The 18,268-nt window shown below is 41.7% G+C and overlaps 1 protein-coding gene across 2 annotated transcripts in view; it reads left to right on the forward strand.

Annotated features, from left to right (window-relative positions):
• The first annotated feature begins 4,528 nt into the window (after nt 1–4,528).
• Nucleotides 4,529–18,268, forward strand: part of LOC124268611 (E3 SUMO-protein ligase RanBP2-like) — a 59,674-nt gene continuing 45,934 nt past the window's right edge. Inside the window, exons 1-6 of one of the 2 annotated variants that reach the window (XM_046703612.1) lie at nt 4,529–4,649; nt 5,179–7,860; nt 8,541–8,899; nt 9,511–10,542; nt 17,767–17,943; nt 18,125–18,190. In XM_046703612.1, the coding sequence (XP_046559568.1) occupies nt 4,549–4,649; nt 5,179–7,860; nt 8,541–8,899; nt 9,511–10,542; nt 17,767–17,943; nt 18,125–18,190 (4,417 nt within the window). In that variant the 5' untranslated portion in view covers nt 4,529–4,548. Of the gene's footprint in view, nt 4,650–5,178; nt 7,861–8,540; nt 8,900–9,510; nt 10,543–17,757; nt 17,944–18,124; nt 18,191–18,268 lie in introns of both variants that reach the window. The other variant, XM_046703613.1, reaches the window with a different exon arrangement.

Below are 18,268 nucleotides of genomic sequence, written 5' to 3' on the forward strand. Positions count from 1 at the left end.
CAGAATCGATTTCACGAACCAGATGTCTTTGGTCTGAACAGGTGTGTACCACAGGGAGCAAGATAACACAGACGGTGTTTATGTCCGGAAATGAAATAGAAAATCCAATCGTGGTAACAGCATGATGGAGAGTTACAGGAACAAGTAAGAAGTAATGAAATCTAAATATTACTTACATAATACCGACTAACAGACGAGGAGTCAAAAGCCGAGGAAGGAGTGGGACAGAAAATTTATTACTACCCTCGATTTTGTTTTATTTCGAAAATCTTTCTCCTTCATCGATCAAAGTACATGATACTTTTCCGTACACTCCAAGAAACATCAATGGCGGTTCCATCGCCAAAGAAACACGCACCTGTGTGCAAAACCATCAGGCTCTGCTTCGAGTATGTTTGTGTTGAATTTATATTGAGTTTCCTGTTTGTGAATGTGCCTGTTTATGAGGTAATGTAAATGTTACATACAGTGAAAAGTGTATGAAATTATAACACCCGCCGGGACCAACATGCATAGAAATATTTACCCAGATCACGATGACATAACCGTCAATGAGGGTCTCAATGTGTGGGTCAACACACTGCGTGATGAATTTTGGACAAACTCAACAGTTTAACTCTTGGGTGGTAAAGCGGAGTATATTTCTCATATATGTTATACAAATGGGTGTATATCATGGGGTATGCCGTATGCGCTTAGAGCATATGCGGTGTGGTATTTAAGTCACAATATTATTTTGATATAATTTCATTTCCTGTTTCAATTTAATTGAATTTTCGCAAAAGAAGTCGAAAGTTTATGGAGCGTGTCATGTTATCACCTGTCTTCTGGAACTTAAACCACACTGACTGTGGAAGACATCCTGTTTTGGATTTAAGTTCTGTAGTGTTTTCGTCAGTTACCATATTTATTAGTTTAAATTTTTATAGCATTACCATAAATTAAGATCCCGATAGTACAGATATCTGCTATGTAATCCTGAAAAGACACACCTTCTATCTCGTACTATGGATACCTCCACTGATCATATAATCAATAATGTTATCGACTGGACAACTAAATCCGATAAACATGGTGTCTCGATCAGTAGCTAATACAAATGAAGGCATGCAAGCATGAATTATTTTGATAATACATAATGCATAGAAACTATAGCGACATGTTCCCAAAATCTTGATATATATATAACACCTTTTGATCGAAGATTAAATACAATTATTTTTCAAATATATGAATTTGACGATAAAGAGAGTCACTTCAACTAATAGTCTATACATTTAGGTGGTCTGGAGTGTTTCGGATTTTGACCTATCACATGTATCTGTGTGGAGGTGGGAGGGTGCATTATAAGAGATGATCAAAGAAGCCTACCGATTTTTATCCTGGTTCATTCCATTAGATATTCGTTTAATTTCCGTTGTTACCATGCAAAAAAATGTTTTATTTGCATCTTTTATTCCCAAGGCAAAGGCACCAGTCCATAAAGGGAACAACAGCTGACAGAAACGTTCTCCAACACCATATCTATTCCTTCAATGGTTGCTAAAGAAATCATTCCCGGTTGCGCAGTGTGTCAAAAAGCCATACGTCATGACACTGAGGGTCCGTTTCTGTTTCCGTGTTTGCATTCGGTCTGTAAAACTGTCTAAAATCCGAAAATGACAAGACGCTTCTCTGTAGTCCATGCCAGGAAACGTTCCCCAAATCTTCCTTCCCAATTGATTCTGTGTAACCAGAAAGAAGAAGACCCTTTCTCTCCACGAGATTGTACATAATAGCAATGAACTGCTGTGTACCAGCAGAGAAGATGGCAACCAGGCAATGTCTTGGTGTCAAGAGTGTGAAGCATTTCTCTCTGCGAACATTGTCAGGTGGCACACGGGGACATAAAAAGCCACACAGAAACACAAGGCGATACTCGTGCAGGATTTGACAAATTTTCCACAAACTTTGAAATGTATGTCTTACTGTGACCAGCATACACAACATCCTGTCACCCTCTATGATTTCCAGCTGTAATGCTCCTCTTTGTGCCATGTGTGTTCTGGCCGAACACAAGAGCTGCAAGACAGAGGACCTAGACGCAGCTTTGGGGAAACACGTCGAACTTTCCTTGAAGACAAAGGAGCTGCATTGAGAGCAAGGTTGGACCCAGGATGAAGGATGCTTGATCACTCAGGAAGATATTGGTGAAAGACTGGAAGCCACAACAAGATGCTGTTGAAGAGGTCATCAGATGTACCTTCCAGAATTTGCACCTGATGTTGGACCAGAGGGAAATAGAGTTAAAGACAAAAGATCAACGAATCCACCCAAGTTCCTCACACAGAGAAGTGATCACCAACTAAAAGTTACTCTTACAGGAGCAAGAAGTTGACAAGCTGACAATGAACCTTGAATTTATTAAAAAACGACACTTTTCCCCAAATCCTGTTGAACATTTTGCGATGAAGGACATAATTGACAAAAGAATTATGGTTGCTTCCGAATCTGAAATTCCTCGAGTCAGCCGGTCAGGAGTATTCCATCACTTTCTCCAGAGACGGCCTCCATGGGTTGCAGCAACAAATTTCTTCTTTCGGAGGATTATTGACCAATCGTATCAGATCAGGTAAACCTCTGTATTGTTAAGTAATCAACCTTAAAAGAACTTCACTTGAAATAATATTTTGGTTTGTTGTAAAACGCCACTCTCAGCAATATTCCAGTTGTATGACTGCGGGCGGGGTGGAGTGGGGTGGGTGGGGGTGGGGTGTAGCCTAGTGGTTAAAGCGTTGGCTCGTTACGCCGAAAGGCCTGGTTCGATTCCCCACATGGGCACAATGTGGTAAGCCCATTCTGGTGTCCCCCGCCGTTATTGCTGGAAAATTGCTAAAGCTGGTAAAACTAAACTCAGTCAAAGTCCAGTCAGTGTATGACTGGGCGGTCTGTAAAAAATCAAGTCTGGACCAGACAACCCAGTGATCAACAGCATGAGTATCGATGTAAGCAATCTCGTAAACCAGGTCAGCGAGTTGTTCAAAATTGCCTCTGTTCACCCAGCAGAAAATGGGTACCCTGTATGAAATAAGTCGATGAGACTATTAACAGAGCAGCTTAGGGTTATCCGTGGTATTAATACATTTGTAATCAGATTGTCTGCGCTTTGAGCAACCACGACGGATGGAAAATAACGCTTAACAAATGCACTAATAATTATTTTTTTACAGATTAGGATGTCTAGTTGAACCCACCAAGAACTTTCCGAGAAAATATAGAAGGCTCCCCAACACTGCAGCCTTCTGCATTAACCAGAGTGTCAGATGGGCTTATTGCTCCCCGGTTAGAGAACCGGGCACTCTCCTGATCTGCGCCAAGAGATCTTACCAAACCAAGGGCACCGAGAACAATGTGGAGCCTGACAACAATGTACTTTGGATGCAAGCGAAACATTTCAAAGACGAGGTTGCATAGTCATGCTTTCCTGAATCTTGTCAATCATGTTGCTGTCAAAGGGACAGAAAATTCAATGATTCATTGGCTTTTCAAAAAGGACAAGATCAGGTTTGTTTGCTGGAATTCTTCTGAGGCTATATATGGGCCTATTCACCCGAAATTTAAAAGCATCATTTTCACATGACGCCCTGGACATGTTGAGGGTCGTACCATGGATGGGCCACAGTTCAAAGCCACATGGTATAAAGCGACGGCAGTAGAAGCAACGAGTCATGCCATCATGTCGTTTTAAGATTTGCAGTTTGTGCCAAAGAAGGGCATCCACTGACAAGGTGTTGGACAGTCTCTGTAACTGCATTACAAAGGTCGACATTTCATATTGATATTTTCTTTTAGAATTTTTGTAAATTTTGGCGAGTGGGAAGTGACTGGTCACTGGTAGCAAAAGAAAGCCCTCAGACTCACATTTAAGACCAGCCGACTTCATCCAGGCTGAAGGAGTCGGTAAAGATTGCTATTCTGTTCCACACTGCATGTACACATGATGCAATGGCTTCTCAAGCTTCTCCACAACTGACCGACTCTGGACAGACTTAAGTGCCGGACTTTCACCTGGTTTACTCCCCGTCGCTGTACCGATCCAGCAGTACATCACCATCAACACAATCAACCTCAAATTTGGCATGCTTACAATGGCTGTGGAATTCCCTTGCTTTTTATCATGAGTCGTGACATTCATCACCAGAGGATCATCCGATAAATAAATCAGAATCTCAGAATTGATTGGAATATGTAAACGATTATGAGGGTGTTAGGCCTCTGTTATCAGACATGATCCTTCTGGTCAGGCGGTCAAGATTCTGGATGTTTTGTCCAATCAACTACTCAAAGGAATAGGAAAGGACTGGCACAGCAAAAGAAAGTGGTGGCCTTGACCTTTGTTTGAGCATTTAGCTCTGAGCTCAGAATTTCTTAACTGAAGCTTTATACTCGTCGAAGTTTGCCTTGGTTAGTATGCTTTTAGGTTTTTCGCTTCTTTGCCTCGGGATTAGAATCTGGTGGCACTTGTGATATGCACTAGCACTGAATCCTCAATACCCCCCTCCTCAAGGAATGGGTCCACCTCAGTTTGGATACCAGATGCCTAGTCCAGCAGGCTTACCTGGCTACAGACCTCCATCCCCTCGTTCACGCAGTAGGACCAATCTCATGGGACACACTGGCTTCATAGGCAAGGATGAGTCCAATGTTGTTGAAGGGGATGATGATGATGAAAATCCTTACTTCATCGATGGAGAGTTCTTTGAGGAAAGTTTAGCCCACCCTCATGGGCAGTATTATGTGCCAGACTCACATCTTGAATGGCCGTATGGAAACAGGGCGGGCATTGAGGGAAGTTCCACAGTAACCTATGCACCCCAGAACAGACCTCCGATGCCTCAAAGTGGCTTCTTTGCCTCATCTCTGAGGGGACAGTCGATACAGTATGGTCAATCTAACATAGCTACATCGATGCCAGGTCCAGGATACTTTTCCTCACCCCATGGCCTTACTACAGCATCTGCAATGAACCAGACACCTTCCTTATATGCTGCCATCATGGGCAAGGATTCTCCTCACAACATAGGAGGAATACCTGCACAGATTCAGTCAGGAGTACCAAGTCCTGCTGCTCAAGCTATTCCTCAGTATCTGGGCCAGCCAGCAGCACCACAGCCCCAGCCTCCCACCTCAGCATCAACCTCAACCTCAACCTCAACCTCAGCCTCAGCCTGCTACAACCCTTGCATCACAGATGGCTCAGAAGCCAATCTTCACATCAGGAAACTTCGGGGCTGGTGTTAAGACTGCTTCAACACCTCTTACCAAGGGGACTAGTTCTCAGGCAGTCCCTACTCCACCTCAACCTTTTAGTCAGATACCACAAGCGCAGGCTCAGAATCTTGTTAACAGGGCTGTGACATCAACCATTTCCCCCAGTGCGTCCACTGCTGAAGTTGTTTGCATTTTCCAAGGAAAAGCAACCTACACATCGAAGATTGGTGCCAAGCAGGAAGGAAATGTCAAAGTGTTTTTCTTCGGTGCCGAGAAGGGTGGTCGGGTGAGGATGGAGACTCTATCAACAAACCAGATTATTCTCAACCATGATATCAATACACTGAAGCTGGTGGCATCCTTCACCCCAACGCTAGTCACATGGAAGAGACCCCAGCATGACGGGAAGGGAGAGGAGACTGTTAACCTGAATTTTGATAATGCTGAACTAGCTCAGAAATTGAAGTCAGTTCTTCAGAAAATCCAGGAAGCTGGCAAGAAGTCTGAAGCTTCACCTCCAAAACCAGCTGTGGCAACTCCATCACCATTCACCATATCAGGGTCTCAGGCCTTTAAACCTACTACGACACAGACCCCTACTGGATCTTCACCTGCAGTGTTTGGCCAGGCTCAGACAGGAATGCCTGCATCAGCTGCCCTTGCAGCCCTGTCTGCCAAACAAGGAGAGGAGAAGACTGTCCAGTCTGGAGAAACACCAAAGCCATCTTTTGGTGGCTTCACATTCAGTGGTACCCCAGTGATAAAGACTCCGGAAGACAAGTCAAAAGCATCACCAACAGTCAAACTGAAGGAAAGCTCCCTCAAGGTAACCAGTCCAGTTGAAAGTGGAACTGTTGCAGCAAATCAGCCCAAGCCTTTTGCTGGGTTTACCTTTACACAAACCAAACCCATGACTCAACAAGCACCAGTTACAGTTGGACCCTCATCTGCTTCAGCTGCTAGCTCTATTTTCACTCTTGGACAAAACATTGGAAGCCCCATGCCTAGTTTTTCTAATCTTGCTGCCAATACTTCAGCAACAGGATTCTCTGGATTAAAGACAACCCATGACTCCCCAAGCAAGGGAGAAGATGAGGAAAGGGTTGAGGAATATGAACCCAATGTGGACTTTAAGCCAGTTATTGATCTGCCAGACTTAGTGGAAATGAAGACAGGGGAAGAAGATGAGGAGAAGTTGTTTGGGGAGAGGGCCAGGCTGTTTAGGTTTGATGCTGATACCAATCAGTGGAAGGAAAGGGGCATTGGTGAGGTAAAGATTCTGTACAATAAGGCTGCCAAACGTTACCGAATTCTGATGAGACGTGAGCAAGTTTTGAAGATTTGTGCTAATCACAACATAACAAAAGACATGAAACTGACACCAATGACCAGCTCTGACAGAGCTTGGTGTTGGTCTGCAATGGACTTTGCAGAGGAGGAAATGAAAATGGAAAAATTGGCCATCAAGTTCAAGACTCCAGAACTGGCTTGTCAATTCAAAGAATGTTTTGAGAAATACCAAAATATGTTAGAAGACTCACCAGTAAAACCAATACCTGAAGCTATAGGAAGCAGTGAGGTAGCTGAGAAAAAAGAGGACCCTAAGGGAAAGAAGTCTTTAGCAGACATGTTCAAGCCTAAAACTGGAAGCTGGGAATGTCAAGGATGCTACTGTGTGAACAAGGGTGAGCAGCTGAAATGTCCAGCATGCAATACAATCAAGCCAGGTGCTGAAGAGGAAGTTAAGAAAGCAGAAACAGCCAAACCTGCGGCAGGTATCTCCAGTGGAGGCTTTAAAATTGGTGAGGGAGGATTCCAGATTGGTGGAGCAGCAGGAGGGGGAGGGTTCAGTCTTGGCAAGAAGCAAGAAGGTGGAGGATTTAGTTTTGGTTCTGCATCATCAGGTGGTGGATTTTCATTTGCTTCAAAACCAGCACAAGAGGCTGAGCCTACCAGTAAAGACTCTCCAAAGGAAACTGCAGTTGATCCGGGTAGAGAGGCTGCCAAAAACATACTTAAGTCAAGTGCATCCACAATAGGACCCGGAGGATTTAGTCTTGGAGGAGGTGGATTCAAGCTGGATGGTGTTGATAGTGATGGATTCAGTTTCTCGCCCAAGCCATCCACTCCAGCAAAACCAGCTAAAAGTGAGCCAGCAGATTCTACCACTGGAGGCCTCCTGGCAGAGATGCTACAGTCAAATGATCCTCAGCCTAAGACAACTGCAGCATCTTCAGCAGCTACATCCGGGTTTTCCTTTACTCCCAAATCATCAGGATTCAACTTTGCTTCTGCAGCTGATTCTGCCAAGAAGGATGGAGGCTTCCAGTTCAATCTTGGAAAGGTCTCAACTCCAGTCAAGAACCAAGAAAAGAAAGAAATCGGCTCCCCATTTCAGTTCACCTTCAGCCTTACCCCATCAAAGACTCCTCAATCCAAGACCACTGTGACATCACCCAAGTCTCCAGAGGGGGACTACTATGTCAATAAGGAAGGAGAGGACTCCCACATCTATTTTGAACCTATTGTGTCTTTACCTGACAAAGTGGATGTGAAGACTGGGGAAGAGGAGGAAGTTACCCGGTTTGAACAGAGGGCAAAACTCTTCAGGTGTGTAGCTCTTTTGTGGATTCCTGAGTAGGTTAGGTTCTTAGGCGACTTAATGGATCTTGTGATCAATCTTATGTGATAGTTTGTCATGGTAAATGATGGTGTCGATTGTTGTGTACAACAATGGTCACTTCATAGTCATGTTCAGACTGGAATATGGCTGAGTATGCATGAAACAAGCAACAAATCTTCAGTGTATAACAATGAGATAGTCATCTTCTGCTTACTGTGTTGTATCCTGCTCCTCAGAATTGTTGGACACACGGAGACAAATCTTACTTAAATAGACCATGGCTCAAGAGCTGGTTTTGATGTACCCCCAATTCCACCTTGTAAGGATGGGAAAGACGCAATAACTTGGTGCTCCTATTAGCTGCAAGAGTTGTATGCTCCCCAGGGAGTTGAGAATGATAATATGATGTGCCGTTGAGATTGACATCCAATGATCGAGGGGGATAAAACAGCGTCTTGAGCATGTATGAGTTGTGTGGACATTTACGCTATAAAAGTGTCTTATAATAAATATATAAATAATGACACATTTCAAGATTTTTCTCAGAGATAGGGATATATCATTTATGACTTTGTCTTATGCTAGGGGTCAAGGTTATTCATAAATAAATGTTTGTATGGCATACTATGAAGCTATCATACACTTGTTGTTTCTTTTACCTGTTCAGGTTCAGTGAGGGTGAGTGGAAGGAGAGAGGTCTTGGCACTATGAAGATTCTGGAACACAAAACTTCCCACCGCTACCGACTTCTGATGAGGCGAGAACAGATCTTCAAAGTGTGCTGCAATCATGTGATTACCCCTGAACTGGAACTCAAGCCAATGGGCTCAGGTGATGGAAAGTCATGGGTTTGGTATGCCAAGGACTTCTCTGAGGGAGAGGGCAAGGTGGAACAACTAGCTATCAAGTTTAAGAACAAGGAGATAGCTGACCAGTTTAAGAAAGTGTTCGATGATGGAAAAGCTGGTGGTGGAAAAGGTGCCTCTGCAGCTACTGAAGGGGATGTGTCAGCCAAGCACATTGAGGGTGAGTTTGTGACATTTACTTTTGGAGTAGGTAAAACACAGACCTGTTGTATGAGGCAGCTTAATCTGATTTCAGAATTTTAACTTTGATTGAATTTGTTGTTGTTTCACCTTTTGTTAACAATGGATTCCCTGTGATAAATTGCTCGGTACTCTCTTCTATCATTTATTTACTGACATATGTCAAGGTCATGAGGGGTTAAACGAGGATTGCCATATACAGCCATAGTGATGCCTTGGAAAGGCCTTCATGAACACTGTCATTCTCATGGCAAGTTCATTCATTCGCTTAAGTCAGGGTACAGTTTCAAAACAGTTAATATAAGTTTTTGAGATCCCAATTTGTTGTAGTTTTGTTCACCAATAAGTTGACCAGTGATAATATGACTTTGTGGTCATAATGCCAAAATGACTCAATCATAGCATTTTGTCATCACCTGCCTCTCCTTAAGCTTCTTTTACAATGAAAGTGTTGTGTTCAGAAACCATTTCCCAATACCTGAAAGAAAGAAAGAGTAATGGTAAGACCTTTAATGATTGTTATGGAGGGTTAATATGTACATGTGGGCTGATATGGTAATGTACTGCAATGATTCCCTCTGGTCTGTTTAGTTGAAACTCTGATGACAAGCTCAACCAAGCAGGTTTCTGGTGATAGTGGCAATCCTTATTACAAAGCTGAGCTTGAGTTGCTTAGCGTAGAGCCCTTACAGTCCAGTAGGTATGGTCTGTCAACAGGGGACATGGGAAATCCGTACTATAAGGAAGCTCTGGATACATCGGAGGTTGAGGAACATATGTCTTCTGTGACTGTTCAAGGAACCGGCGACAAAGGAACACTATATTACAGACAGCATCTTAATGACTCTGAGAAAGTGGAAGCTACAATTATACATGGTACTGGTGAAAAGGGCAATCCATATTATAAATCCGGGCTTGATTTGTCCAGTGTGGAGCCTTTGATGTCCAGTTCAAATGTTCAAGGTCAAGGTGATAAAGGCAATCCATACCATGAGGCTGAGCTTGAGAAATCAGGGATGGAATCTCTGATGACAAGTGTAGACATTCAAGGTACTGGGAACAAGGGCAATCCATATTACAAGACTCAGTTAGAGCAGTCCAGCGTAGAACCCCTGATGAAAGCTGCAAATATACAAGGTACTGGAGACAAAGGCAATCCATATTGTACAGCAAAGTTTGGACAGACAGTTATCACAGAATCCATGTCAGCTACCAAGCTTGCACACAGCACTGGTGATGAGGGCAATCCCTACTACAGCTCCGAACTGGACAGACTTGTGGGCGAACCACTTCTGTCTAGGTCCAGATCTGGAGAAACAGGTGACCTAGGCAATCCATATTATTCATCTCAGCTTGACCAGACAGGTGTAGAGCCAATGATACACAGCAGTAGCACCCAACGGACAGGGAGCAAGGGCAACCGTTACTACACAGACCACTTAGACAGCTCAGTGGTTGTGGAGACTGTCAAATCCGTCAATGTCAGTCAGGGCACTGGGGAGGGTGGCAACCCGTATTATAGTTCTGCACTGGACAAGTTGATCGATGAACCCAGGATGTCATGTTCTAGCAGTCAGGGGACTGGTAATCTTGGCAACCCCTACTACTCCTCCAAGCTGAATGGTGAGGCCAGTACACCAGTACACCAGTACGCCAGTACACTCCTCCACTTGTAGTTCTGTCTCCATACTCACTGTTTGCTTTGCATACTTGCATCCCTCCAGGTTAAGTCAAACGTTTGATGTTAGCTTCTCCTACACAGTTGAAGAGTGTACATGCTTAAGTGTCGCTTTTTAAAAAAACCCATTTATTTAATTTTCTAAATTTTATATTTTGCGTTTTATTTCTTCAGTTCAGAAAATATTTTTGGCATTTGTTATCCTTTTTTTATTTTTAACTGGTACTACTACTTATTAGTTATCCATAATAATTACAAAAGATAAACAGTGCTATTCACTTAATATGACCAGGGTATCACAGAGTTTATCAGTCTATAAGGTTGGTGCTGTTTCAGTTTAAAGATATCAAACCTTTGACATCACCTGCATACCTCTCTATACTCAAATATTTATCCATGTTTGTTGTTAGTAACCTATAACAAAACACCTTACTTTGAACAGATATCTCAAGAAATATTGTATGGTTTGAACCTGTACTGATTCTACCAGACTGCCATTCAAGCAAATTCTGTGTCACCTGCAGTAACAAAAGATAAAAATGATGTGTAATTGTGAATTCATGTACCAAGTAGGGCTGGGACGGGTAACCTGGATACTCGGGACGGGTGGATAATGAGTTGGACCCGGGTACCCGTCTCAATACCCGCACCCGTTATGATCACGTGACTAATAGATTAAACAATGTAAAATGTTATTCTTTCATGATTAAAATGTTGTATTGTCTTTGAAGATTGAGACATAAATTACAGTCACCTGTTTTGAATATAATACATGGTTAAGATATTGAAAAACTCAAAATTTTAGCCACCAATCTGAAGAATATATTGCCATTTCTTACAAATTTGATGTCAGGAATTAATATAACGGGTATTAAGGTAGGGAAATAGAGGGTGGGCTGCCTGGGTAGAAAATTTGGACCCATCCCAGCCCTAGTACCAAGTGTTTTGGTTGAAAGTGGATCGACATATATATGTTATGTCACTGTGTACAGTAGGTGTCACGTGGCCAAAGTGACTTGGCTGATATTGTGTCATCATACCCTGACTGTGGATTGTTGCTCATGATATCAGCCACTGGGTTGTTCTACCTTGACTTGATTACGCACATGCCTTCATCGTGTAGCTGAATCATTGCTGAGTGTGATAGCAGACAACAAAACAAACTTGTCCAGCAAATCTCCATATGAGTTGTTCAATTTTTCCTTATGCAAGTATATCATTTTGCCAGCAAATAGTGCCGTCACATATTTCAGTGATCTCAGGGCTCCAGATAATTATTGACTCGATAAAATTGAGGCGTAAAATACCAATGGAAATAAAGGAGGAGTATTTCACAGGTTGCATGGCTTTATTACTTTCACAGAAACACATAACACTTAGCAGCTTTTCAAAGCTATTTTGGTCTGCACTGGCTTATAACCACATGCAAACACGGGAAATAGTTTTGTGAGTGACACTATTACCATCGTGTTTCTTCTTAATACAGATTTTAGCTACATTGTCAATTAAATTGTTGATAATATCAGACACTAACTTTTCCTTGCTAATTGAATCAGTTTTCCTTTAAAAACTCGACGAGTTTCTTTTGGTGAGCCATTCTGACTGCAGACGACAGGAAATAAATGACAGTGCGCGTTGAGCTATTGCGCATTAAATGTTTTCCTATGCTGGTTTAGGGTCATCATGTAATCTACAGTAGCACTAAAGCTGTATTATGGCTGATAAGGACCGGAAACGTAATAGAAATGCTGTTTAAGGGCTAGGTTTTAAACAAATTGTGCCCCGAACGTGGATTAGGAATGATAGCGGTCGTCATTCAGAAAAACTAGACAGTCTTCGCTTCAATAGAGACTAGCAACACTATTCGAATTCTTAAGATCAGATGTGTAAGACTGAAACAATATTTTGACAATTTTGGTTTACACATGTAAACAAAATCTGACTCGTATTCTGAGAAAGTTATGCGTATCTTTCACTCTTTGACTTGACTTTTTATGCGTATATCTGAATTACCTATGCATATTTTACTCAGATGCGCATCTTATCTGGAGGCCTGGATCTGTTTATGTAATTTTCACCACTGTTTTAATTTTGTGGCAAATGGAATTGCTTATGGCAGATAATTCTCTAGTTTATAGAATGTTTATACTAAACTTGTTAACAGTGACTAATTGGTCGGGGTGGCCTTAATTATAGATCACAGAGATTAATAATCTTGGACTAAATATATAGTAATGAAATATGTTTTAATTTACTCACACAATCCACAAAGTTAGATCTTCATGAGATACTTCTATGTAATGTTCAGGATACTGTCTTTGCAGGTAATCCATGGATAATGTGTCACCACACACATCAGTGATATGAAATATGTTGATTTTCAGATGTTTTAGCATTATTGCTCAAGGTTACTTCAGTGATATTAATCAATAATCGTTCAAGTTTATATGCGATGTTATCAAAGACAATATTCAAATTGATTATCAGTCCTTTTAGCCAGCCTAACTAATTGGCTACATTGTTCTTATGCATCATGTATGATCATGGCAAGTATCTAGTGTGCCTCTGTTTGAGAGTGTAAGTGTCCCAGAACACTATGAACACAGGGATGTTGATGAAGAATAGAGACTGTTTGTGTATGTGAAGTTTTACAATGTTTACATAGCAACTAAACACAGACACATTACAAGATTTTCAATTTAACTTCATCATGATGATCATTGCCCTCGTAGGCAAGTGGAGAATCATGATGTGTGTCCATGGAAAACACTTAGCTAGTCTTACTATCTCAGTGACACTGAATCCTCTCAATGCTGGTGTCATACCCACGTGACAGTGTGTGTCACTAGCTGTCCTGCTGGTGTCAAACCCATTCAACAGGCTGATGACACAAGACACCTTCAAATACAGCTCGCAAAAACTATTTACCAAGTAGGATTTAGCACGGTATGTGGATCGTCACACACAACACTGGTCTTCTGGTAACTTGAGATGTAATGTGCAGAGCTACAGATAACTTTTGGGGTCATTGAGTTATGTACTCCCTTATCCTCATCTCAATTGGGTATCCTAATTTTCCTTTGAGTAACGAAATAATTTGTACTCACCTCACCTCACTCAAACTCAATTAGGTATTTTGCAATTTTCCATTAATTTTAAAAATATAATAAAGTTAAAATGTTAGTGTTTGTGATTTACATTTGATCTGCAATATGGGAAACGATAAGAAAGTTGTCAAGTTCACGTCCTGAAATAGACTGACTGACTGACTGAGTTTGGTTTTACGCCGCTTTTAGCAATATTCCAGCAATATCACGGCGGGGGACACCAGATATGGGCTTCACTCATTGTACCCATGTGGGGATTCGAACCCGGGTCTTCGGCGTGACGAGCCAACGCTTTAACCACTAGACTACTCCACCGCCCCCTGAAATAGAACCTCTCAATATACTTCAGTTATTTTATCTATCCACCGGTACGCAAGCAACGATTTGACATTTTTGTGTGTACGCATGTAAGATCACATTTATTGAGTATTTACAAAAATTCAAGCGTACTTGTACGCAATAGACTTAATAGGAATTGAGTTTTCATATAAATATTTGCGTAATTTACGCAGATACACAAAAGATGAAACATACCACTTTATGGATGACCACTTCTTGTTTATTGCATAGAGCAACGATTAGATGTAGATTCTTACACCGTTATCAAGCTAAAAGTCGCTGTATGCAATAAACAAGAAGTTGACATCCATAAAGTGGTATGTTTCGTGTACAATGAACATCACTGCCAAAAAATCTTTTCAAGTGAAATGTATCAATTATTCTCCCTATATATGAAACATTCTGGAATTGCTAATGTGATGCCAATTAACCTGTTTCTGACTATTTGTGTATATTAAAGCTAATATTGAGAGTGTTCCATACAAATTCTTTCACTCAGTATATTTTTCTCACTTTTGATCTGTTATTTTCATGATATGGATGTTGTTGGTGTGCATTGTGTTGAAAGCACATGAATTGAAATATCCCTTGGAAGATAAACGTTTATTTTGCCTGTTTTGTGGAGCCAGTACTTTCTTCAACCAGATGGAAAGTGCTAGCCCCAGTACTTTTCCCTATATATGTTTGTGCGACTGACAATACCCTGATAATAGAAATGTAGTATTGTTGTCTTTCCCAATTAATTTGTATGCATCATAGCTTGCCCTTAAGGTTTTAGCCTGTCTTGATTTGAATAAGGTTGATGGGCTTTTCTTTAAATTCTTGTGAAAGTAGTGGTGTTTCTGATGTTGCTATTCTCTTGCAAGCATTAAAAACACAATATTGTTACAATGGCAACTCTTTTGAACATTGGCCTACCTCTGTTTATGAAATAGAATTTGAAGATTATATTGGAATTGTGTTTTAGATGTTGGATTAGTAAATGTAGCAAAGCAATCTTATTTATGCTTTAGGTGTTTAGTTCTTTTGCCATCGGATTAGAATTTGGTGGCACTTGTGCTATGCACTAGTACGGAGCAGTTTGCCAGTTGCATGCTGAAACCTAATGAACTTGAAACTAAGCTAAATTATATACTTGTGGCCGTTCACATTGAGACGCCAGGCCTGTAGGTGTTATGCTCACCTTCACTACAGGTAACCTCCCATTACCCCTACATGCCACTACCCCTACAGCTTATAACAACATAGTTTATGGTCTGTTGCATAACTAATCTCCTGCCTGTTACCTATTCCATACAGTGGACTGGTCCACTTAAGATGCACAACATGACATAAGACAGATTTTAAAAGTGACTTTAATACATGTGTTATCACAAAGTACCACATCATTGAGATCAATTGTCAAGTTTTTCAGTCTATTTACATTCAGTGTTTTAATCATCTCATCTCATATCACATCAGGATAAGAGAAAAACCAAATTATTACATTATCAAAAGTGTGACCTTAATACATCACACATTGAGATCAATAATTGTCAAGTTTTTCAGTCTATTTACATTCAGTGTTTTCATATCATCATATAAGGATGAACAAAAGATCACATTATCACAAGTGTTTCATATCAACATATCAGGATGAGAGAAAGACCACATTATTACATTATCACAAGTGTTCAAGTGTCAGTGTTACAGTCTATCCAAGCTTGAGCAGGTAGCCGACGGCGTCAAGAAACTGAAGAGGGGATTTCTGTCCACGCTGAAGCTGTTCCTTGAGTCTGCACAGACGGTTGTCGATCTCTCTGTACACTCGTTTTCTGTTTGTTGGCGCAGCACCAAAGTCAATCTGAGCAATCCTCACTCTCTCGGCGTGTTCGACTCTCCTGATGACTTCTACAAATCTGTAGATGTTCGGGTGCCTGTGTGGAATTTCTCGATTCAGACGGTTGTGGAATCCTTCCAGGTTGTTGTTTGTCCTCGGCCCAGCTGTCAAGTTGTGGTTCCACAGGTGAAGAAAAAATCTGGCAGTGTCGTCGACCCATGTTGTCACGATGTAGTCGTTGAAGTCGCCAGCTCTTGGGACGTCAGGAGTGTCATCCATGGCTTCAATCCAAGTGTCTTGGACCGCGGCTTGAGGAAGTAGAGGTAGTCCAGCTGCTCTCCTGATCCACTTGGTGACTTCGGGGTTTTCCTTGTAGGCAACAGCTAGTCCAAGATCCTGAACCTTCCTCCAGATGGCTTGACAGAAATGGAAGAAACAGCCCTTCACGTCAGCAGTGGGAAATTCTGTTTCTATGGCGTGGATTGCTGCTAGCTCAAAATCGGTCTGGATGCAGGCAGGATCAAGCGGTCTGTTGAGTCTCTGCTGAACTTCATCCTTGAGCAATCGGAAGAGTCTGGAGTAGGTTGTTGTCTGGCGGTCCGGAAGAAGGGCGAAGATGAGGGGATATGTTGAGCTGCCACGTCTTGCATGGATGATGTATACTTGATTCCACAGTGCAGGACAGGCTGTGAAAGTTCCATCCATGTAGAGGTTGTCAGCTGACTGCAAGGCTTCAAGACTCTCTTGTGTTCCGAAGGCCAAGATCTTGTCGTCATGGCCGTCCGCAAACAGGAGGAATGGTCTACCATCTGCTGTCTGCGTCCAGGGATCTTGGAGGTCGACTTCTGATCTCGTCTGTGGTAAGACAGGAATCGTCTTCTGGCGGTGGCGGTACAGGGCACTGCTAACAGATGGAAAGGAGGGCATGGTACGTGTCTCGTCATCAGTCAGGTTGGTAAGCTCGTTGTTGTAGATGGTGCGCATCGGTATTGACTCCTCCCTGGCTCTCTTCCTCAGGTTGCTGACAAACCGGACCTTCTGGCTATCCTCTGGTGGGTGATTGTGTTCAGTCGTATTTCTTACCACATCGCCAACAGTTGTGACTCTTCCTTTGCATGTTGACTGCACACACTTCCAGTGTACACAGGTCTGTCGCTCAACATTCTTAGTGTGAAGATATCCATCCAACAGAACTTGACGGCTACCTCTCCGTGACATAACAAACTCAACATTGCGAAGACCAGCCATGTTGATGCCATGTTTGTTTCATGTCAGCACTTATATACTGTATGGAACAATCTCAATTTCCTGTATCATCTCCACGTTTTATTTCTCTCAACTTCTCAACATTGTAATATATGTAACATTAAAGTGCACTATAACAACTTTTCTTAACAACATTTAGCAATCACAACACTTTTCCAATTGTATGTTTCTTCTACTCAGGGTTGAGGTTTGTTTTCATCATGAGACCACTAATTTCCTTGCCACAAAAGACTAATCACATTTATGCATCCCTTGATCTCATCTATGCTCCATGCACTAATCCCTCTTTAGGATTAGTCTATTATATCAGACAGGTAAATGCTAGGTGTTGTTTTAACTAGCTGTAGGGGTACTGGAGTGTAGGGGTAGTGGCATGTAGGGGTTATGGGTGTGAACCTAGGGTACATTTGGTGGGATGGGAAGTGTCTCCTTGGAATTTTTGTCAAAAAAAAAAATTAGTCTGAAGGCTGTGGTTCACCACCTTCGTCATCCATAAATTATATTTTCATTTATGACCTTACAGTTCTGAAAAAAAATGTCTTTCACTAACTGATTTAAAAATATGGACTTTGCCAGTGATGAATGAATCCAGTTTTATTTCATGTCTGACTGTTGGTTCTGTCTCTGAGACACTTCAGATGTGCAGTCCCTGTATATTGAGGAGGCAACAGAGGAACAGAAGGCCAGAGCCAGAAAGTACCTGCTGCCAGAGTCATTCTACCTGTATGAAAACAAACCCCCCTGTCCGGGCTGTATTGGCTGCGAGGACTATGACCCCAGTAAAGTCAGTGTTCCCAGCAAGGTCAAAGCAAAATGTGAGTCTTATCTTCATGAGGTTATGTCTAACAGGATGAAGATGTGGTTCTTGAACAAGAATATAAAGCCAGTGTAATGGAGACCTTTTCCTCTTCTTGCAACCGAGCACATGTGATATTATTTCTTTATTCCAAAGTTTAGTATTTCCAAAGTTAATTCAGTATTCATTTATCATTACAGCAAAATCTGAGGAGACAAGTCGAGCACCTAGAATAACTTCAGTTAAAGTGTCAAGCAGTGCCAGCAGTAAGTGGATATTGCTAGATAGTATTTATCAACGCCATCAAGCAATCAGTATTGCAACAATTTTATTTATTTAACAGC

The sequence above is a fragment of the Haliotis rubra genome, unplaced genomic scaffold, assembly GCF_003918875.1.
Source record: "Haliotis rubra isolate DU_JTF1 unplaced genomic scaffold, ASM391887v1 Scf1396, whole genome shotgun sequence".
NCBI lineage: Eukaryota > Metazoa > Mollusca > Gastropoda > Lepetellida > Haliotidae > Haliotis > Haliotis rubra.